At 35.2% G+C, this 24,142-nt stretch overlaps 1 protein-coding gene across 1 annotated transcript in view; it reads right to left on the bottom strand.

The window, feature by feature from the left end:
* Nucleotides 1-17,076, bottom strand: part of cacna1ab (calcium channel, voltage-dependent, P/Q type, alpha 1A subunit, b) — a 145,128-nt gene extending 128,052 nt beyond the window's left edge. Inside the window, exons 1-2 of the mRNA XM_056467844.1 lie at nt 16,976-17,076; nt 15,107-15,246 (exon numbers count right to left, since the gene is read on the bottom strand). Coding sequence (XP_056323819.1) covers nt 15,107-15,246; nt 16,976-17,068 — 233 coding nt within the window. The 5' untranslated portion in view covers nt 17,069-17,076. The remainder of the gene's footprint in view (nt 1-15,106; nt 15,247-16,975) is intronic.
* Nucleotides 17,077-24,142: the final 7,066 nt, after the last annotated feature.

Raw genomic sequence — 24,142 nt, 5'->3', positions numbered from 1 at the left:
TACAGTGACTTTATCTTGCTGGAGTTTATAGCTGTTTCACTTTACTTCAGGACACATTAATGCCGCTCTGTAGGTCTATTGGAGACATTCATAAATATTCCTAGCCAATCTTATAAATGTTGGAGACATACTTGTTACATAAACACACTAAATCGCACTTCAGCAGCGTTTATTTCAGAGCGCACAAGAAGATCTGCGCTTGAGCAGTGTATATTTGAGGGCGTGCAAGTAGTTTTGTGCACGAGCAGAGGAAATCAGCACTCAAGCAAAGTTCGCATGCTCATATTACATAAATGTGATCTCCACTTGTAATACTGCGCTCACGACATTTCTCCATTTGTCATTGAAATAACGCCATGGGTATTTGGTTAATTTGTGTAAATGGCCTGCCGCCACAGCTGGAAAAAATCTTAGAGGAAACACTGTATATATTGTGGCAAGTCATCCAATTCCCTGTCGCCATGGTCCGTAATGCACAGCAGCTGCACAATCCTCAAGCCCAATCAGCCACACCTGTCGCTCATGAAGTAAGACCCATATAGACAGCACGAGAGGACAAGCGAGTGAGTGCATTCTGAGAAGAAACCTTCATGCTAACTATTCTCTGTTCTATCTCACAGAATCGAGTCACTCATCGTTTCAGAAAGGCTTGAATAAACTCCACCACAAACACATGAAATAAACTTGGTATTTTTGACTAAGCTGTATTTCAGCTTCATCCGAGTCTGTCTCTATCACCGACTGCGGTTTATCTGCTGTAACGCAGGAGAAGCAGACACGCATGTGGTAGTAGTGGGCGGGGAGAAGCAGCTCATTTGCATTTAAAGCCACAGCCTACAAAAACAGCTACAATGTATTCAGACAACAAAATGGGCAGAACTATTCCAGCATATGTTTTACACAGCAGATGCCCTTCCAGCCACAACTCATTACTAGGAAACTCGCACTCATACACTCATTCATAGGAAACCCACGCCAACACGGGGAGAACATGCAAACGCCACACAGAAAGGCCTACTGACCCAGCCAGGATTCAAACCAGCAACCTTCAAATAATCATTTCATATCTTAAAAGTGTTTACAAATGATCTTTAGAAGTTATCATTTATGAAATTTACCATTATCTCTGATTTGTTATTTTTTTTATCCCAAAAACTGTCACTGTCAGCGTAATTCAATAATAAACATTTATTAGGCACTGCAGGCCGATTAAACTTCTGCATTGATTGAATGCAACAGGTCTGGCATATCTATATTTAATCCTCTACTGGTCATTTATGACATTTTGGCTGTGTGAAATTGGCTCATTTTGTAATTTCTGAAGTGTAACAATAACATTCAGAAGCTCCGCCCTCTTCTGGAAGGCAGCAGCTCATTTGCATTTAAAGGGACACCAACAAAAGTACAAACCCAAATACAAGCGTATTTGATAAGCCATAATACATGATATGTGAGGAAATACTAGAGATTAATTTGTCATGTTATGGAAAGGAACTTATTATGTCCCCTTTACTGTGTGTAACATGACAACGTGTGTGTGTGTGTGTGGTGAGAAAGAGATTGAGAGAGGTTTTCTACCTGTGTGAATATTGTACCACTGCCATCACTTCCATTATCATTATTGCTCTGCAGTCATTTAGAGAAAGACATCCTTCCCTTCACCTCCATATAGGGCTTAACCACACACACACACACACCCAGAAACACACTTATTCTAACATCAACACACACACTTCACTTAAAGTGCATCTATTCCTGAAACACGCTTTTAACCTGGTGTCCGGTCAGCGCAGCGGTTCCGTTAACACAGACATAACTTCCTGGACACGTTCTCAAAAAAGATATCATACTCCTGCAGACAGACCGTTTGTTTTTGGAAATAGTTTAGGGATAGTAGAGATGGGACGGGATGGTAAATGATGAGAAGAATTAAAATCTATTTAAGAGACAAGGCAGATTCTAAATTGTACCATAGGAAATAAGATAGTAAGTCTAGAAAGAAATTAAAAACTGATAAATATGAAATATGTAGACAATTATTAGGATAATACATAATTAATAATCAATACAAAATACATTTTAATAAAATATAAAAAACTAAATGAATGAAAATAATCTGAATTTAATTGAATTGAATGAAAACAAAAATATTTTCCAAACATTTTTGGTACTTTTAACCCCAAGAATGCATTTAAAACTATATTTTTTTCCACTGCAATAGTTTGTCAATAGGTATGCATGTTCATGTTTATCAACTAAATGTTTATCTTGTGGAGTTTGCATGTTCTCCCCATGTTTGCGTGGGATTCCTCTGGGTGCTCTGGTTTCCCCCACAGTCCAAAGATATGCGCTATAGATAAACTGAATAAGCTTAATTGGCCGTAGTGTATGTGTGTGTGAATGTATGGATGTTTCCCAGTACTGGGTTGCAGCTGGAAGGGCATCCGCTGCGTAAAACATATGCTGGATAGGTTAGCGGTTCATTCCGCTGTGGCGAACCCTGATGAATAAAGGCACTAAGCTGAAGGAAAATGAATGAATGAATGTTTATCATGTGGCATAAAGGCTATTTTTCACAGTTGACTATTACATTTTGTACAATATTTGACAACTAAAGCTTCTCCATACTGACCAAAATGATTATTATGAATGTATTAAAACCTATGCTTGTTTGTTGTAAAAAATACTAATTTGTGCATCTCCAGCAATGCTGTTGTTGTAGATGGTGTATTCTGGAAAGTTTTCTTACCCCTTGGTTTCGAGTGTGGTCCTAAAAATCTCTGTTGCAAAGGCTATCTAGCCCTTCCCCTCAGCCCTAGGCATTCAAGCTATAGAGAACTGGGACACCCCTACCCCTTCACGTGAACGTGCAAATTGAGGTGTAGAGGTAAGGTAGTAAGGTAAAGTGGTAGAATTGGGATTGGGCCTAAATTAATGTGTTAAATAAATTTGCATAAAAACAAGCTGAAAAAAAAAACAGAATGCTGCTCCACTTCACTGCAACCCAATTTCAACCTCACATGGCTGTCCATTTAACTGCTGTTCTTCTCCACGATATTAAAATAAATCTCTATACGAGAGAGCTGTGTTTCTCTGGCTTCTCTCTGATTACATAACAGTGATATGGAAAGAGCAGCCCATGGCAGTGTTAAGGTGTGTCCAGAAACTTTGAAATCTTCCTCAGACTGAAACGTTCTGCTGTTCTCTCCTCTCGCTATCTCTGTGTGTGCCAGTAGTGAAGTCACAGATTGGCACAGAGCGGGCAGCCAATAGCCTGCACAGTCACGACTCAGGAATCTGCCAAGTAAGAGCTGCACACTGGCGACACGCGCACAAGCAGAAGTTGAAATACCGAGAGTGATAGGAAAGTAATAACAATGCTGGAGTAAAGTGGTGACAGTACTATACTAAAGAGAGCAAAATTAAAACAAACAAAACAAATATACAGTTGAAGTCAGAATTATTAGTCCCCCTGAATTATTAGTCACATTTATTTTTTTTCCTGATTTCTGTTTAACAGAGAGAAGATTTTTCCAACACATTTCTACACATAATAGTTTTAATAACTCATTTCTAATAACTGATTTATTTTATCTTTGCCATGATGACAATAAATAATATTTGACTAGATATTTTTCAAGACACTTCTATACAGCTTAAAGTGACATTTAAAGGCTTAACTAGGTTAATTAGGTTAACTAGGCAGGATAGTGTAATTAGGCAAGTTATTGTATAATGATGGTTTGTTCTGTAGACTATCAAAAATATATAGCTTAAAGTGGCTAATAATTTTGACCTCAAAATAGTGTTTAAAAAATTTAAAACTGCTTTTATTCTAGCCGAAATAAAACAAATAAGACTTTCTCCAGAAGAAAAAACATTATCAGACATACTGTGAAAATTTCCTTGATCTGTTAAACATCATTTGGACATATTTTAAAAAAGAAAAAAAGGGAGCTAAAAATTCTGACTTAAACTGTATATCTCTGTAAATTGTTCAAAGTGAAAACAATTATTACATATACATATTACACTATATAATGTATTATACTTTTATTATAAATGTTTTTTAAATGTATAAAATGAAAGAAATATGAAATGTATTTAAATATATACAATATAATTAATATGATAATATATATATATATATATATATATATATATATATATATATATATATATATATATATATATATATATATATATATATATATATTTGTTAGTCTGTTTATTCATTGACTTATTTATTAATATTATAATATAATGCTATCTATATACTATGGGGGCAGCACGTTGGCCCAGTGGGTAGCACAATCGCCTCACAGCAAGAAGGTCGCTGGTTCGAGCCCCACCTGAGTCAGTTGGGATTTCTGTGTGGAGTTTGCTTGTTCTCCCCATGTTCGCGTGCGTTCTGTTTCCTCCAGATGCTCTGGATTTCCCCCACAGTCCAAAAACATGTGGTATAGTTGAATTGGGTGAGCTAAATTGTCCGTAGTGTATGTGTGCGAATGAACGTGTATCCAATTCATGGTTGCAGCTGGAAGGGCATCCGCTGCATAAAACATATGCTGAATAAGTTGGCGGTTCATTCTGCTGTGGCGACCCCAGATTACTAAAGGGACTTAGCCGAAAAGAAAAAGAATGAATGAATAATAAGTTAAATAAGTTAATAAAATGAATTACAAATCTACATAACATTATATATGCAGATTTTTCTATACATTTTACATTATGTACAAACATGTCAATTTGTTTCTTATCCTGATGCTGAAAAAAAGCTATCTGATGTTTGGATTTGTCAGCTGCTGACATGCAGATTGAACATGAGCTCTTCTGGCCTGTGTGTCGTGACCATTGACCGCTCAATGACCAGCAGCACAAACACACTACTCGGAGGTCAGGAGAGTCTGTCTCTCTGCTGTCCGGCTTCATTCACGTCTTCATGGAAAATCTGACAGCTGAAACTATATTGTAGAAGAAGAGTGTTGGAGCTGATAGAGAGTCACTCGAGGAGCTCCAGAATCCACAACCCCTGTCAAACTGACACTCCAGAGAATTTCAGATATATTACAAAAAAATAAATAAATAAAAAAACCTGAGTAAATGTTTAAACATCTCAGAGGAAATGATAAAAAAATACTTCAGTTTGTTATATACAAGTAACTTTTATCATAGTAATTAGGGCTGCACAATATATTATTTCAGCATTGAGATCGCAATATGCAAGTCCACAATAGTCACATTGCAGGGATCTGCAATGTAGGGATCAGCAGACATTACAGTTAACAACATAGTGGAATCATTTCAAATATTAACCTTAGAGTGAAGGTTTGCAATTGTTCTTAAGACTTTTGAGTCTTCTGAGTTTGAGTCCTGGCTCGAGGTCCTTGGTCGATCCTTCCCCTAGACTTTCCTGTCTATAATTTCCACTGTCCTATAACATTAAAGGTGAAAACTCCTAAAATAAATGTAAAAATCCCATATTTTAAAGATGGATGGGGCGGAACAATGGAATTTTATGCAGTGTTTCTTGTCTGATGTGAAACCCACTTTATATCGTATCTCAATCAGGCAGTGAAGATCATTGATTTTAAACAAAGCAAATCTTAAACACGGCGATTTTATATGATGGTCATGACATGACCATTCACCGGAAGAGCCCGAGTGGGCTTATTCAAAAGTGAAAGTCCCCGTGGATGTAAACTGTTCAAAAACAAAGCAACTCTGCAGTTTCTGTGAATCTGAAAGAACCTTAAACAATGGTCAACACTGATAGCAGATATCGTTATTATTTCAGGCTCTTCAGGGCATCATTACTGACATGTCTTCAGACATTTAGAATCAGATAATCATATTTAAAGAGCTGTGTTTTGTGTGGCTGCAGAATGAGGAAGAAATTGGCTCTGCGAAGCAACTTTAAGACTAAGAAAAGCTTCTGCCAGCTGGTAATGTTGGCAGTGGATTGAACAACTGTGCAGGCAGTCAGCAGTAATCCTACTATGGCTCGCGCCCATTACCTGCCTGTCTTCAGATCAGGACTACTGAGTGAACAACACATCACAACACAAAGCCAGATCATCTGCTGTTTGTTGAGTCACACAAAAAGTTAAATAAAATAGGAGTTTGTATTGGTAATACATAACACTAATGATACATAAAATATTCAGTTGCAAAACGATGTTAATGTTATTAAGTTAATATTTGACTAAAATATTTAATCAAATTGATATTTACATAAGGTAATATTTCATATTTTGTATATTTAATATTAATATTATTTATTATTTTATTATATAATAATATTTAATATTTACCAATATTTTAGATTTACTAAATTAATTTATAATGATTAATTTAAAATACGAAATTAATTTATAATAAATGACACACACATATTTATAAGTAAACTTTAATAAAACATACTTTTTTATTAGGCTATCTAAGATTGTTATATTTAAAAAATGTGTATATGTAAAATTAAATTCAATTGAATTAAATTTAAAAAATATTCTTACATTTTTATTTGCAGTTAATTAATTTTTTCAATAATGTGGCAAACAATTCAAATTATTAGTAGAACTTACTACAAATAGCATTACATGTATAATTCTAGAAATACATAAAATAAGTATTGATTGAATATTTTACTTGAATAAATAATACATTTTAATAAATAAAAAAAATGTAATAAAATAAAATAAAATAAAATAAATAAAATAAAATAAAAATAATAAAAATAAATTTAACAAAAATTAAATAAAAATTTAATAAAAATACAAATAAATAAATTAATAAATAAAATAAAATATAAAAAAGATACAATAAAATAAAATAAAATAAAAATAAAAAATGTAAAATAAAATAAAATAAAAAAAAAAAAATAAAATAAAATAATGTTTCCCAGTACTGAGTTGCTGATTTGAAGGGCATCTGCTAAGTAAAAAATATGCTGGGATATTTGGCGGTTCATTCCACTGTGGTGACCCCTGATAAATCAGAGACTAAGCTGAAGGGAAATTAATAAAATAAAATGAAATAAAAAACAATAAAATAAGGCGATGCGGTGGCGCAGTGGGTGGCGCTGTCGCCTCACAGCAAGAAGGTTGAGCCTCGGCTGGGTCAGTTGACGCTTCTGTGTGGAGTTTGCAAGTTCTCCCTGTGTTTGAGTGGGTTTGCTCCGGGTGCTCCAGTTTCCCCCACATGTCCAAAGACATGTGGTACAGGTGAATTGGGTAAGCTAAAATTGTCCATAGTGTATGTGTGTGAATGGGTGTGTATAGATGGCATCCGCTGCGTAAAACATATGATGAAATAGTTGGCGATTCATTCCGCTGTGGCAACCCCGGGTTAATAAAGGGACTAAGCTAAAGGGAAATAAAATAAAATGTTTCCCAGTTTGTGTTCGCGGCTAGAAGGGCATCTGCTGTGTAAAACATATGCTGGAATGGTTGGCGGTTCATTCTGCGGTGGGACCCCTGATAAATCAGAGACTAAGCCGAGGGGAAATGAATAAAATAAAATAAATTGGAGAAAAAACATATCTTTTTCCACAAGTGGCACAACAGTCCAACATGTGTGTTTGCTTGAATAAATAAAGGTTTACTATAGTCTGACTGTAAACAGAAATGAAAGCTGCAGGAAGCAGAATGGAGGACGTATTTTATCATCAAAGCGCAGCTCTTTCTCTCCAGCTGATGCTTACAAACGTGTCGAATGTGCTCACGCAGCAGTGGACGGCCGCTAAAACTGTGTGTACTGAGGATGTACTTAATGATTAGCCATGTTGAGCTTCGCAGCTGCTTGTGTGTGTGAAGATCTGTCCGTGTCTAAAAGCAGGCCTGCTTGATTGATCATCTGCAGTGGTGAAAAGCAGGTTACTGCAGCAGCAAACCAAAACACACACACATGCGCGCACACACTCTTCCCTCGCTCTCATTCACTTCCCTTCCCCCTCCATCCTCCATGTTCTAGTTTTTCCCTTCCTTCTTCCCTTTATTTCTACTTTAACTAGTTCCTTGTTGAAAAAGACAAGGATTGCTGGTTAAGGTTGCATGGTTTGTTCAGGATGCTGTAGAGTTAATTAATTGTGTTTTCTTAAAGGGACGGATCACTCAAAAATGATTAACTGTCATCAGAGATGGGTAGAATTACAACTTTAATTTGCCAATAATCGGTACATGTAAAATGTCTCTTTGTGCTTTATTTTATAAACTACTGATGTGCGTTTGTCATTATTAAATAAAAACAAAAGGTCAGTACAAAATATTTTGTTTTCAAATTTTTCTTTTTTTCTTAATTTTCTTTTCAATATTATGAAATATTTTTTATTCTTATTATTATAGATATTTATATTAGTCTAAAAATAAATAAATAAATAAATATTTCTTTCTGTATTTTAAAACAAATTTTATTTATATTTGATAATATTACAGTAACTAACTAGCTTCCGGCTGGCGCTTCAGGTTGCCCCGGACAAAACCAGCAGAGTGAGAAACTGTCTCCCTTTTGAACTCTGCCCCCCCCTGACTCATTTGCCCCTCCCTCATACACCTCCACACTCTCCTCATAACTTACATTAACACTGCATTATTTAATATTTTTATTTATTGTTTAATATTTGCACAATTAAAATTGCACATATTCATCTCACTATGTTGCACTAATTCATCTTGAATTGAACATAACGACTGTACATATACAGTGCATCCAGAAAGTATTCATAGCGCTTCACTTTTTCCAAATTTTTTCTTATTCCAAAATGGATTAAATTTATTTATTTTCCTCGAAATTCTCCACATAATACCCCATAATGACAATGTGAAAAAGATTTTTTGAAATTGTTGCAAATTTATTACAAATTAAAACACCTGAAAAATCACATGTACATAAGTATTCACAGGATTTGCTCAATACGTTGTTGATGCACTTTTGGCAGCAATTACAGCCTCAAGTCTTTTTGAATATGATGCCACAAGCTTGGCACACCTGTCTGGGAATTTTTGCCCATTCCTCTTTGCAGTACCTCTCAAGCTCTATCAGGTTGAATGGGAAGCGGGTGTACAGCCATTTTCAGATCTCTCCAGAGATGTTCAATAGAATTTAGGTCAGGGCTCTGGCTGAGCCACTCAACATACACCGAGTTGCTGTGAAGCCACTCCATTGATATTTTGTCAGTGTGCTTTGGGTCATTGTCCCGCTGGAAGATAAACCGTCGCCCCAGTCTGAGGTCAAAAGCACTCTGAAGCAGGTTTTCATTCAGGATGTCTCTGTACATTGCTGCATTCATCTTTCCCTCTATCCTGACTAGTCTTCCAGTTCCTGCTGCTGAAAAACATCCACCACCATGCTTCACTGTAGGGATGGTATTAGCCTGGTGATGAGCGGTGCCTGGTTTTCTCCAAATGGTAACGCCTGGAATTCACTCCTAAGAGCTCAATTTTAGTCTCATCAGACCAGAGAATTTTGTGTCTGAGAGTCCTTCAGATGCCTTTTGGAAAATTCCAGGCGGGGAGTGGCTTCCGTCTGGCCAGTCTACCATACAGGCCTGATTGGTGGATTGCTGCACAGATGGTTCTCCTTCTGTAAGTTTTTCCTCTCTTCACAGAAGAATGCTGGAGCTCAGACAGAGTGACCATCGGGTTATTGATCACCTCCCTGACTAAGGGCCTTCTCCCCCGATACCTCAGCTTAGATGGCCGGCCAGCTCTAGGAAGAGTCCTGGTGGTTCCAAACATCTACCACTTACGGACGATAGAGGACACTGTGCTCATCAGAACTTTCAGAGCAGCAGAATTTTTTCTGTAACCTTCCCCAGCCTTGTGCCTCGAGACAATCCTGTCTAGGAGGGCTACAGACAATTCCTTTGTCTTCATGCTTGGTTTGTGCTTTCAACCCTGGGACTTTATATAGACAGGTATATACCTTTTCAAATCATGTCCAATCAACTGAATTTACCACAGGTGAACTCCAATTAAGCTGCTAAAACATCTCAAGAATGATCAGTGGAAACAGAATGTACCTGAGCTCAATTTAGAGCTCCAGGGCAAAGGCTGTGAATACTTATGTACATCTGATTTTTCAGCTTTTTTATTTGTAATAAATTTGCAACAATTTCAAAACAATAAATGAATTTAATCCATTTTGGAATAAAGCTGTAACATAAAAAATGTGGAAAAAGTGAAGCGCTATGAATACTTTCTAGATGCACTGTACATTTGTAAATATGTTCATATTTATCTGCATCCATCTCATTTTTAATAGCAACCTGTACATATATTCATCTATTGTAAATCTCTGTTTATAGTTAATACAAACTGTATATAATGTTCAAAGTACATCCATCTGTAAATATCACCATTGCTTTTCTATAACTGCACTTCATAACTTTTTCCTATATTTTGCACTTGCTGCTATTGCACTCCTGGTTAGACCTAAAGTGCCTTGTGCTTTTGTTGCCTTGTACTTGTACATATGTAATGACAATAAAGTTGAATCTTATATAATCTCTAATCTAATCTAAATAAACGAGTAAAATATTTCACTGATTGAACAAACTTACTGACTGCAAACTTTTTAATGACTATGGGCTCTATTTAAACGATTGCAAAAGCATTAAGGGTGTTTCCAAATCCATTTTTGCTATTTTAAGGATGGAAAAATACGCTCTGCGCCCTGGCGCATGGTCTAACAGGGTTGAGTATATTCTCTTAATGAGTTATAGGTGTGTTTTGAGCATAACATCCAATCAGAGTCTCATCTCCCATTCCCTTTAGTAGTCAGTGCCCGTTGTGGCGCATTTGCTATTTACATGGCGGACTTTGTGAGTTGAAAATCTGAATGCTTCACTAGTGAGAAAACGGTTAAACAGACCATCTGCAGTGCGAGGATAAACGAACGAGCCTCTTTAATTTCTCTTTACTTTTACTCTTTACTTCTTTACTTTTGTAGATAAGGAAACGGTGCTGTTCACACTCTGCTGAAGACATCCGTTAGCCTACATATTTAATTTTGTTTGTTAAGCACAGAGATTAGTTTCAAAACGATTTCTAAATTCAGCTCTAATTTCCAGCAAACGAATAAATGAACAATAATAACAAAGTGTGGTCAAAAACTGAGTTATATCCAAACACACGTCCTGTTCTTATGCTCCATATGGTGAGGCATACGTCTCCAAAACCCAACAGGTGGACAAATCTAAACTTGTTTTAATTAAAACAAATATAAATATGCATATAATAAATACTACTGCTAACAATAATAACATTATACTGATAAAGCCCCCCAAGATGTGGTTTTTATATTTTTGTAAAATGTTAATCCTTTAATTTTTTTAATATGTAAAAATATTTGTGTATTGCTGTACATCTTGTGTGTATTAAGCGTTTGAACCCACATAGGCGCATAACACGCTCCGCACTGGACGTTAGACCTACTTTTAGATGGTCAAGTTCAGTTCTTCAAAATAGAAATGCGTCAACAATGCACCTTAACGCACCTCTGTTTTAGACCAGCACACCAATGAGTCCACAAAGTGGTGGAAATGAATTTGCTGTTTAAACAACGTGGTGCAAAACATGAAAATTAGGGTTACGCTGGTCTGAAAATAGCAACACATCGCGCCAAACACGTCTTGCGCCTTATTGCGCCGGGTGTATGATAGGGTCCTTTATGTATACAAAATTTCTAAGTCAGACATAACTGGACCAAATCTGTTAACATTTACTTCCATTTAACAAGATAGAACAGACTGTTCAGTAAAAAAATACAGCAAGCTTTCAATTTGGCAGAACCAATCCTTTAACCACAATTCTTAGTCACTGATGAAGACAATCCTAGTTCAGCATCATCAAACCAGCTCTAACCAGCATAAAATACCAACACAGAAATAATGGATTTCCAGGCTCTTCACTCCATCTTGAATTCCTCCATCAGCCTTTCTTCTCCTCCTCCTCCTCCTCTATATGTCTCTCCACATCAACAACACCTCGCTCTCTCCCTCTCTCTCTCTCCTTTTCCAATATTAAAGTCTCATGGGAATGGAGTAATGGAGTCACGTGGTCTCGCTATACTACAACACTCCTTCACACACGTCTCTCTCTGCTTCCCTGTGAGGTGACATTTCAGACGTGGCCTGATGGCTGATCCCTACAGAGCCGCTGTGATCAGCCCTGTGTTCACCAGTGTGTGTGTGTGTGTGTGTGTGTGTGTGTGTGTGTGTGTGGGTATGAGCGCTCATTAAGGCACGAGAGACCAGCAGCCACCCAGACCTCTGCTATGCATGTAACATCACTTCTTACTGAGATGCAGGTATGCATCTGCATTTATATCAAATAGGAATGTAATGCTAGAAACGTCTTTGCTGTAGCTTGAATTGATTAAAACTGATTAGTTATAAACAGTTGAAGCCAAAATTATTAGCCATCCTAATATTTTTTCTTCTGGAGCAAGTCTTATTTGTTTTATTAGACTAAAAAGCAGTTATTAATTTCAATTATCTGTTAAGCATTAACTCTACATTAATAAACGTTAGTAAGCAATTTATAACTGCAGATACAAATGCTGTATTCTTGACTTATAACCACATTTATAATGTGCTTAATAATTGTACCTTCATACATTGTTAATGGTTTATTTTTCATTACTAAATTAAGCATTGCATTGTTTACAAACCAGGTATTTAAGCATAGTTGGTGGTTTTTTAAGATCATTCAGAATGAGAAACTATTCAAATGAACATTTATTATTCTTATTATTCAGGCATATACTAATAGTTAATTTGTATGTTAACAAATGCTTTATTAACTCAACTTTATCCAGTTTTGTGACCTAATCTAAAGTGAGGACTATTTATGCTTTATAAATCTCTTATAAATGACAGTTAAAGGCTCAGTTAAATTATAAACAGGAAAAAAATAACATGAATGACTTTATTCATTCCTATTCATTTGAAGATACACAAATGAAACTGTACTTCATTTCAAAAATAAATCTTTGCAACCTAATCTAAAATAAAATGACTACAGTTTAAACATTGCATCTTATTATATTGTTAAATTATTATATTGTTGTTGTTTTATCCAATTTGATGTCATATTTTCAGACTCCTGTTATTCAGCAATGTTTAAACTTTACAGTAATCTTACTTTTTAAATACAATTGCAAAGATTATTGTTCATTTGATACTGAGCCTTTACTTGTCATTTATAAGCATTGCCATTTAGGATCTATAAAGCATAAATAGTCCTCACTTTAGATTAGGTCACAAAACTAGATGAAGTTGAGTTAATAAAGCATTTATTAACATACATAGTAACCCTTAATATATGCCTTAATATTAAGATATATAAACATTGATTAGAATAGTTTATTAATCATTTACTAACTTATGCTGAATTATTTTAAAAACCACTAACTACTCTTAAATACAAATGGTTTGTAAACAATGCAATACTTAATTTAGTAATGAAAAATAAATCATTAACAATGTATGATGGTACAATTTTTAAGCACATTATAAATGTGGTTATAAGTCAAGAATAGAGCATTTGTATCTGCAGTTATAAACTGCTTACTAACATTTATTAATGTAGAGTTACTGCTTAACAGATAATGAATTCACTATTTGCTAACGCTTAATAAATGATTTATAGTGTGTAGTTATTATAAAGTGTTACTGAAATAAATTGTAATTTAAAATATATAAAAACAGACTAACCCTAACCCTAACCCTAACCCTAACACCCATACACACTCATTTACACTCATACACTATGGACAATTTAGCTCACCCAATTCACATGTAGCGCATGTCTTTGGACTGTGGGGGAAACCGGAGCACCCAGAGGAAACCCACGCCAACACGGGGAGAACATGCAAACTCCACACAGAAATGCCAACTGACCCAGCCGAGGCTCGAACCAGAGAACGTCTGTTTGCAGTTTGCATGTTCACTCCATGTTTGTGTGGGTTTCCTCCGGGTGCTCCGGTTTCCCCACAGTGCGCTATAGGTGAATTGGATAAACTAAACTGGCCATAGTGTATGAGTAAATGAGTGTATGGATGTTTTACAGTACTGGGTTGCGGCTTGAAGGGCATCAGCTGCGTAAAACATATGCTGGACTAGTTGATAGTTCATTCCGCTGTGGTGACCTCTGAAATAGAGACTATAGGTCGAAGTAAAATGAATTAATGAATTTAAAATTATAAAAAAATATTTATATTTTAATTTAATATATTTAACATTTTATTACTGACTCCAGAAAATCTATATTGCCTATATATTTTTTTAGTGAATAATGTATTCTACAAAAATATTAAACAGCACAAGTTTTTTTCAATACAGATAATCCAAAATACACCAAAATTAGCATAATAAAAAGATTAATGACATTAATACATTAACATATTAAAACAAAGATTAATACATTAATGATGTAATGATGCTGAAAATTCTGATTTGTCGTTAGAAAAATAAACTACATTTTTAAATAAATAAAAACAAATGTACTATTTGAAACTGATTAATTAAATAAAACAAGCCTTATTTCTTCTAAACATTACAAAGCATATTAATTACAAGGTAGTAATTCATATATTATGTATAATGTGCTGTCATTTGGTCATAAGGAAATGTATAGATCTATTATCTATTCTAATATAGAATCTAATAGAAACAGACATGAAATGAATTGTAGAGTCATCTCTGAGTGAATGTGAAAGTAAAATTACTATTATAATCTGCATCATGAACAATCAACTCTTTAAATGAATCACTCAACAAAAGCCCAAAAATAGAAGATGCATCACACAGAATAGTAGAAAACGGTCTATAAATCTAAAATAATTTCAATTACGATATACATGAATAAAAAAAGAGCTTTCAATCAAGCTTTCAGTCTTAAAATCACTGAACGTCCACTTCACCAACCAAATATAATGAAATCAGAACACCACAATCAACCAATCAGAATCAAGTATTCCAGAGAGCCATCTGATAACTGCTTATACTGACTCATAGATCAAGCAGCTAAGATCTGTTTCACTTTTATTTTTATTTCATTGTGACTCCAGAAACCAGTGTGTGTATGTGTGTATGTGTTTGACTCACCCTGTGAGCACCACAACAAAATCCATGACGTTCCAGCCGTTTCTCAGGTAGGAGCCCTTGTGGAAGGCGAATCCCAGCGCCAGAATCTTAATGCCCGACTCAAAACAGAAAATAGCAATGAAATAGGGCTCCGTCTCTTCCTGCGAGAGAAAGAAAAACACAGAGGGGATTATTAGAAAGGGCATTTTCACTTTAAAATATCTGAGTGCTTGAGTCTTACAATGTTCATAATGTTCACAGGTTTTTAATGTTACAGTAGATACTTTTACATTTGGCTCAAACAGTATTTACTAACAAGTGACTCTTAAATTGTGTTTGATTGTTCTTTTAATGTACAGAATATTGAAAAAAGTGACAGTTAGTAATTTTTAAATATAGATTTTATTGTGTGTATTGTTTGCAGGCGATTCGAATGTTCTCACTTGATTGAATGGGCGTTATTAGTGGTTATCAGCTGATAGATATGGGCAGTGGCGGATTTAGGGATGGGCAATATGGGCGATCGATCATCCATGGTGGCATCTTGCTAGGGGTGGTATGGGGAGACAAAAAAAAGTGCCCCAGTAAAAGCTTTGAGATAAGATTTACTTTATCCAAGTGTATAGAGTGGTTATCCAAGAATGAAGACATTAGGGGCCATGCACATTTGGCGTCTTTTGCACACGCAAGTTTGTTATTCTTTATGTGCAACCGAAACAACGCTGGTGAAAACAAGTTGAATTACACGCGCTGCCCCTGATCAAAACTAAAGGTTATATAATATGATGATGATGATGCTTTGACTAAGCATGGCTATAAAGCAGAAAGGAGGAATAATGAGCCAGGGAGGTAACTTAGACATCATAACATTAATTCTCGGTCATGAGTCGGGTCTAAGACAACAGATAATTCTATAAAACATATATTTTTTGTATTCTATAGAACTGTCATAATTAATATTCATGCAAAAGTCTTATAACATAACTCCAGTTGTGTCTTTACATTGTTTTTCAGTTCCATTTAGGTTTGATTTATGTTATTTTTTAGAATAATAGTTGTATAATAATAATAATAATAATAATAAACAACAAATTGTTATATTTATTGAAAGTAAATAAATATATTTAAATGTATTTATAATTATTATTTTAAATATATATAAAGTCAACCACATAGTGACTTTATTTCTTGGGGGATGGGGGAAGGGGGTTGTTTGGGGTGGTTTTGTCCAGGGTGGTATTTAAACTAAAACCGCCACTAGATATGGGCCAGTAGGAGCCGTCTGCGCCTACTGGTAGGCTCAGAAGGCTGTTCTCATCCATCCACATGGTTAATCAGCTATAGATCACATGCGGCTACAGCCGGAAGTTAACGAGAATTATTTATACTATTTATAAAGTTTCTCAGTAATTGTGTTTTATTAATGTCTACCCCTACCCCAACCCTAAACCCAACCGTCACAGTAATGTAAAAACAGATCTGGATCTGGAGTATTCTCTATTAGTATAGCTGATTAACCATGTAGATGAATGGTAACAGACTTCTGAGCCAACCAGTAGGCGCAGAAGGCCTCTACTGGCCCATATCTATCAGCTGATAATCACTGATAACACACATTCAATCAAGTGATAACATTCGAAGCGGGTGTTGTTTGTAAGTGACTTGTATTCATCAAATTGTGGGGACCAAATTATAGCAATAACTGTACATTTTGACATTGTGGGGAATGTTTTTGGTCCCAATGAGTAAAATAACATTTATAAACATTTTAGGGTATGGGTTGGAGTAGGGAGATAAAATATACAGTCAGTACTGTATATATATATATCCCCATTACGATAGCTGTAAATGTGTGTTTGTGAGTGTGTGAGAGAGTGTGTGTGTTTTTACCAGTCGTTCTGACAGTGGAGTTTTATCTCCAACTGGTAAGTGTTGTTCGAGAGCCAGTACGATGCAGTTGGCGATGATGGTGGTCAAAATCATCCACTCAAACGGAGTAAGGGCCAAAGTTAAGGTGAAAAACAAACTGGATTTCTCAAAATATTTTAAACATAATAAGATCACAATGCAATCATACATATTAATGAACTTTGCAATGTAAATCAAGGCAAGCATTTCTTAATATAGCACATTTTATGCACTGTAAAACCCAAACAGTTAAGGTAGCTCAAACTTCTTGAGGAAACCAATTGCAACAAACCATTTTTAGTTCAAAAACTAATCCAAATTGAGGCTCCAATATGCACTAAGCACATTAAGACAGCTTGGTCCATGGATTTGAATGAAGAAGTGGCTGATGAGATCTGGAAAGAAGCCCTATCGAGAATAAAAAAAGGTTTGATACATTCGAGACATAAATTTATTCAATTTAAAGTTTTACATTACCTTCATTTCTCTAAAACTAGATTAAGTAAAATATTTCTCTCTGTATCTCCTAAATGTGACAGATGTAGTGGGGCAGAAGGGCTTAATTTATTTTGGTTTTGTCCTGTTCTTTATGAGTTTTGGTCCAGCATTTTTAATTGTTTTCCAGTGCTTATGGAACCAATATCCAACCTGACTACAATTTGGCTATTTTTGGATATTGTAAATATAATGAACACCTTTCCATCAACCCAACAGCAAGCCCTGATGGTTGGCATGATTACAGCTAAAAAGATGATCTTACTTAATTGGAAATCACCAAAGGCTTCCCTGTAAAAAGAGATGGTTGAATGAGCTGCTGATGTCATTCAAATGGAACAACTACATCTTGAAACTTCACAGAAAAAAGCTGAAACCACATGGGGATCTATCTTAAGACTCTTGGGAATCTAGCATTTTAATTTTTCATCTCTAACCTATTTGTTCATGACAATTACTTTGTAAAAATGAGAATATTGTCATCTTTTTAAAAATGTTTATGCTACATATGTTGTGTGTGTATATATGTATATATATATATATATATATATATATATATATATATATATATATATATATATATATATATATATATATATATATATATATATATATATATATATATATATATATATATATATATTTGGTAACTGAGACAATCCCTCGCTTTTTTTTTTGTTTGGAGCGGAGGGGGAGGGGGATTAATTTAAATTATTCTGTACAATTTTTTACTTATTTTATTGGTATTGTACTGTTTTTGTTAAATATCTTATAAATGTTCAATAAAACAAAATATAACAAAAAATAATCCCAATGAGTACTGTGAACTTAATCCATTTGAGTGAATGAAGCAATTTGAGCACAGTAAAACCCAATAAATGAAGAGAACTCAAACCAACTGAGTACTGTAAAACCCAATAAGTTAAAGCAACTCAAACCGATTGAGGAAATTGATTACAGCAAACTATTTGAGTTAAAAAAACTAATCCTAATGAGTACTGTGAACTTACTCCCTTTAAGTTGAAGTAATGAGGTATTTAATTAATCCGTTACCTTCAACACTGTGTTCAAAAATCTTTTTTAAATGAGTTGAACTAACTTTCAGTCAATTTTGAGTTAACTACACTTATTTCATTTGATAAAGTTGACTGTTGGGTTTTACAGTGTGCACATGTACGGCGTACAAGTCTAATTTCTATCTCTACACACTATTTTGTTAAGTTCACAAATAAAATTCCTAAAAGAAGCACAATTGTAAGTGGGGTTACAGTATATATGATGAATATATATATATATGTAGTTTTTATTTATTTAATTTAGTAATATTTAAGAAGACATTAAAGAGTTAGAGTTTAAGCACTTTTCAACAAATAATATCGCTGCCAAAATTATTCATGCACATGTTATGCTGTCCACTTGTACAGTTTGGATAAACCAAGTGTGTGAGTTTTGTGGAGCTGTAGGCATGAGCTCACTCATGCACACACATACACACACGCACACACAGGCACGCACACACACGCACAAACACACACAGGGCCTGCAGGGCTGTATTAAACAGATGAGTGTGGACAGAATCAGCCAGGCTGTAATAGAGCACTCATTATCCAGTTATTGTGTGTCTCTTTACCAGCTGCCACTGGCATTCATACCACACACACACACACACACACACACACACACACACACACACACACACACACACACACACAAATACACACTCAGCACTTGTCATAAATGTACATGTCATGTGTGTGACACGAGCACAGGCACAGGCACACACACACACACACACACACACACACACACACACAAAAACGCATAGCCTCATTGCGATGACTGATACACACTTCACAATAATTTTATGATGATGCATTACATGACTAAACGTGTTCATATTGCTCTATCTTATGGCTATTTAACAGGTTCAACTACAGTAAAATAAAAAAAAAATAAAACAAATAGCACATATAACATGCGTCACGTTCTGAATAAGCAGCATCAGATCACGGTGGTCCACCGTGTAGACACTTCAAGCTTTCTATATAAATATATATGCCTCATGTATGTGTGTTTTGGTTTTTGCTGAGTTTCATTTGTATTTTGGTGACGCGTTTCTAAAAACCTTGGAAGTTTGAAAATTAAATGGAAGTATGGAAATTCAAATGCCTAAAAGATCAAATGATAAATCAAATGCTCAAACTATAAATCAAATCCTCAAAACCAACTCCACAAATGGTGAATGAAATCCTCAGACTGATTCCACAAATGATGAATCAAATCCTCAAACCGACTCCACAAATGATGATCAAATCCTCAAACCAACTCCGCAAATGGAGAATCAAATCCTCAAACCGACTCCGCAAATGATGAATCAAATCCTTAAACAGACTCTGCAAATGATGAATCAAATCCTCAAACCGACTCCGCAAATGGAGAATCAAATCCTCAAACCGACTCCGCAAATGATGAATCAAATCCTTAAACAGACTCTGCAAATGATGAATCAAATCCTCAAACCGACTCTGCAAATGACGGATCAAATCCTTAAACAGACTCCGCAAATGATGAATCAAATCCTCAAACCGACATCGCAAATGATGAATCAAATCCTCAAACCGACATCGCAAATGATGAATCAAATCCTCAAATTGACATCGCAAATGGTGAATCAAATCCTTAAACTGACACTGCAAATAATGAATCAAATCCTCAAACCAACATCGCAAATGATGAATCAAATCCTCAAATTGACATCGCAAATGGTGAATCAAATCCTCACACCGACATCGCAAATAGTGAATCAAATCTTCAAACCGACATCGCAAATAGTGAATCAAATCCTCAAACCGACATCGCAAATAGTGAATCAAATCCTCAAACTGACATCGCAAATGATAAATCAAATCCTCAAACCAACTCTGCAAATAATGAATCAAATCCTCAAACCAACATCGCAAATAGTGAATCAAATCCTCAAACCGACATCGCAAATGATGAATCAAATCCTCAAATTGACATCGCAAATGGTGAATCAAATCCTTAAACTGACACTGCAAATAATGAATCAAATCCTCAAACCAACATCGCAAATGATGAATCAAATCCTCAAATTGACATCGCAAATGGTGAATCAAATCCTCACACCGACATCGCAAATAGTGAATCAAATCTTCAAACCGACATCGCAAATAGTGAATCAAATCCTCAAACTGACATCGCAAATGATAAATCAAATCCTCAAACCAACTCTGCAAATAATGAATCAAATCCTCAAACCAACATCGCAAATAGTGAATCAAATCCTCAAACCGACATCGCAATTAGTGAATCAAATCCTCAAACGGACATCGCAAATGATGAATCAAATCCTCAAACCAACATCGCAAATAGTGAATCAAATCCTCAAACCAACATTGCAGACAGTGAATCAAATCCTCAAAAAGACATCGCAAATAGTGAATCAAATTCTCAAACCAACATCGCAAATAGTGAATCAAATTCGCAAACCGTGAATCAAATTCTCAAACCAACATCGCAAATAGTGAATCAAATTCTCAAACCAACATCGCAAATAGTGAATCAAATCCTTAAACCGACTCCGCAAATAATGAATCAAATCCTTAAACCGACTCTGCAAATAATGAATCAAATCCTTAAACCGACTCCGCAAATGATGAATCAAATCCTTAAACCGACTCCGCAAATGATGAATCAAATCCTCAAACCGACATCGCAAATAGTGAATAAAATCCTCAAACTGACATCGCAAATAGTGAATAAAATCCTCAAACTGACATCGCAAATAGTGAATAAAATCCTCAAACTGACATCGCAAATAATGAATAAAATCCTCAAACCGACATCGCAAATAATGAATAAAATCCTCAAACCGACATCGCAAATAGTGAATAAAATCCTCAAACTGACATCGCAAATAATGAATAAAATCCTCAAACCGACATCGCAAATAGTGAATAAAATCCTCAAACCGACAACGCAAACAGTGAATCAAATCCTCAAACTGACATCGCAAATAGTAAATCAAATCCTCAAGCCGACATTGCAAATAGTGAATCAAATCTTCACACCGACATCACAAATAGTGATTCAAATCCTCAAGCCGACATCGCAAATAGTGAATCAAATCCTCAAACAGACATCGCAAATGGTGAATCAAATCCTTAAACCAACTCTGCAAATGATGAATCAAATCCTCAAACCGACATCGCAAACGATAAATAAAATCCTCAAACCGACTCTGCAAATGGTGAATCAAATCCTCAAACAGACTCTGCAAATGATGAATCACATCCTCAAACCGACATCGCAAATGGTGAATCAAATCCTTAAAACAAACTCAGCAAATGATGAATCAAATCCTCAAACTGACATCGCAAATGGTGAATCAAATCCTCAAACAAACTCTGCAAATGATGAATCAAATCCTCAAACCGACTCTGCAAATGATGAATCAAATCCTCAAACCGACTCTGCAAATGATGAATCAAATCCTCAAAACGACATCGCAAATGGAGAATCAAATCCTCAAACCAACTCCGCAAATGAGGGTTAAATAGCGAACTTATTATCAGGTAACCTTAAAATAAATTTTAAAGCAGTTTCAAAGCAGAGCTAAAACAAATTCTAACATTTAAGCTTCAAATAAAATACCAAATACCGTAACACCACTAATGTTTGTTATTTATCAAAAACAGAAGCACTAAACATGATTTCAATGTCTTATGCAGCACGGATCCTCTTTAAATGGCAAATAATACCTCTCTCCTTTGATATATATATGCAAACATATGAACAAAATCAATTCACCTCCATCTGCCTGCTTAAGTACCTCCAGTTCTATTACAAGTCTGTAAATTGAGCAAATGTAGAAGAACAAGCTCAGATCATGACTAACTCCCTAATATTGCAGACAAAAACAAAAATACTGTTTTTCATGCACATGTAAATGTAGCTCTTATTGGCTTTTCATAGTGTTACTTTTTTCAGTCTAATGCATAGGTCTCAAACCGGATTCCTGGAGGGCCACAGCTCTGCACAGTTTCAGTCCAACAGGAATCAAATACAGCTGATTTAACTAATCAAGGCGATTAAGATTACTAGAGACTATTAAGCCGGTGTGAGTTGGAGGTGGTTAAAGCTAAACTGTGCTGCGCTGCGGCCCTCCAGGAATTGAGTTTAAGATTATTGGTCTAATGTAAAGAGAACAAACAATACTTACTTTTAAGTGTTTCTTTTTTTGGTCTCACTTTATATTAAGTGGCATTAACTACTATGTACTTACATCAAAACATAAATACAATGTGCATACTGTGTTCATAATGTGGTATAGGTGGTATACAGGTAAGGTTGGTGGTATGGATAGGTTTAAGCCTGGGATAATGTCACGATCACCAGTGATCCAGGCTTGCAGATCCACGAATGCACCTTCACCCGGACAACAATTCTGTCACTTTATGAACTACATATCCCGTCTGATGAAAGGGACTGATTACAGGGTCTATATAGACTGCTTACACTGACACACACATGGCTGAGTCTTGTTGGTTAAACCCTGTAACATTACGAAGCGTTTCCTGTGTCTAGTCTTTCTGTGTTTTAGCCTTGCCTTGTTCCCTTGTTTATGTTGTCTGCTGTCTGTATTGATCATTTGTCTGTGACCCAGCTACACTTCGGGATTTTTCTGTATGTACCTACTTGCTCCAGTGTTTGAACATTGCCTGTTTGACGTTTCTGAATAAAGCTGTTGTGTAAGGGATGGTCAACAGTGTAATTATAAATGCACTTGCAGAAATTAATTACAGATATAATTATGTGCAGGTATTTAATCAAGTACAATGTAAAAACATGTACTTACACAATAAGTACATTGTAATGAATTACTAATTTCAGTGCAAGTACATATTAATTGAGGCCACTTAATATAAAGTGAGACTCTTTTTTTCACACTTTATCAATTTGTGTTTGTAGACTTCAATAGCAATTAATATTATTAAAGGCCATTCATCTCCACTTCAGAAGAACTTACATTGACCAAATTTCACAGATTTATTCATATCTGTATTTTTTGAAATGGTATTACAGAGGTATTTGTACAAGCACAATTTGCCTGACTAGATCAAACTAGAGATGCATCATATATCGGCGGCCATATTGTTATCGGCCGATAAATACTATTTTTAATGGTATCGTTATCAGTCCAATGTCATTTTTCCCAGAATTAACAGCAAGATCGAACATAGAAGAGTTGTCTGATTGACAACCAGCACCTACATGTGTTCAAAAGAATCTAAAATGGCAAATGAATTTTGGCAAATTTATGCCGCAATTTCTCAAGTAATACTAACGTTATGTGTATTTAGTTTTTCGCTTGTACAGTGTCTCTGAACTGTCAAAACACTTCTCAAAACGCTTTTTCGGACATTCCATATTTGTACGTACTGTAACACGCTGTAACACGCTTTATACAAGAACATTTGAGCTGGTTTCAGTTCTTGGTTCTTTCATTTTCATTTCATTTAAAATATATTTATTTAACTTTTTTAATGAAATGCCAATTTGTTATTTATTTCTATTATTTTAAATAGAATATTTTTCATGGAGTTTACTGTATAAAAAGTTTACATTCTGAAA

The sequence above is a fragment of the Danio aesculapii genome, chromosome 11, assembly GCF_903798145.1.
Source record: "Danio aesculapii chromosome 11, fDanAes4.1, whole genome shotgun sequence".
Classification (NCBI taxonomy): Eukaryota; Metazoa; Chordata; class Actinopteri; order Cypriniformes; family Danionidae; genus Danio; species Danio aesculapii.
Note: the sequence above shows the minus strand (reverse complement) of the source record. Positions and strands in the feature narration are given on the sequence as shown.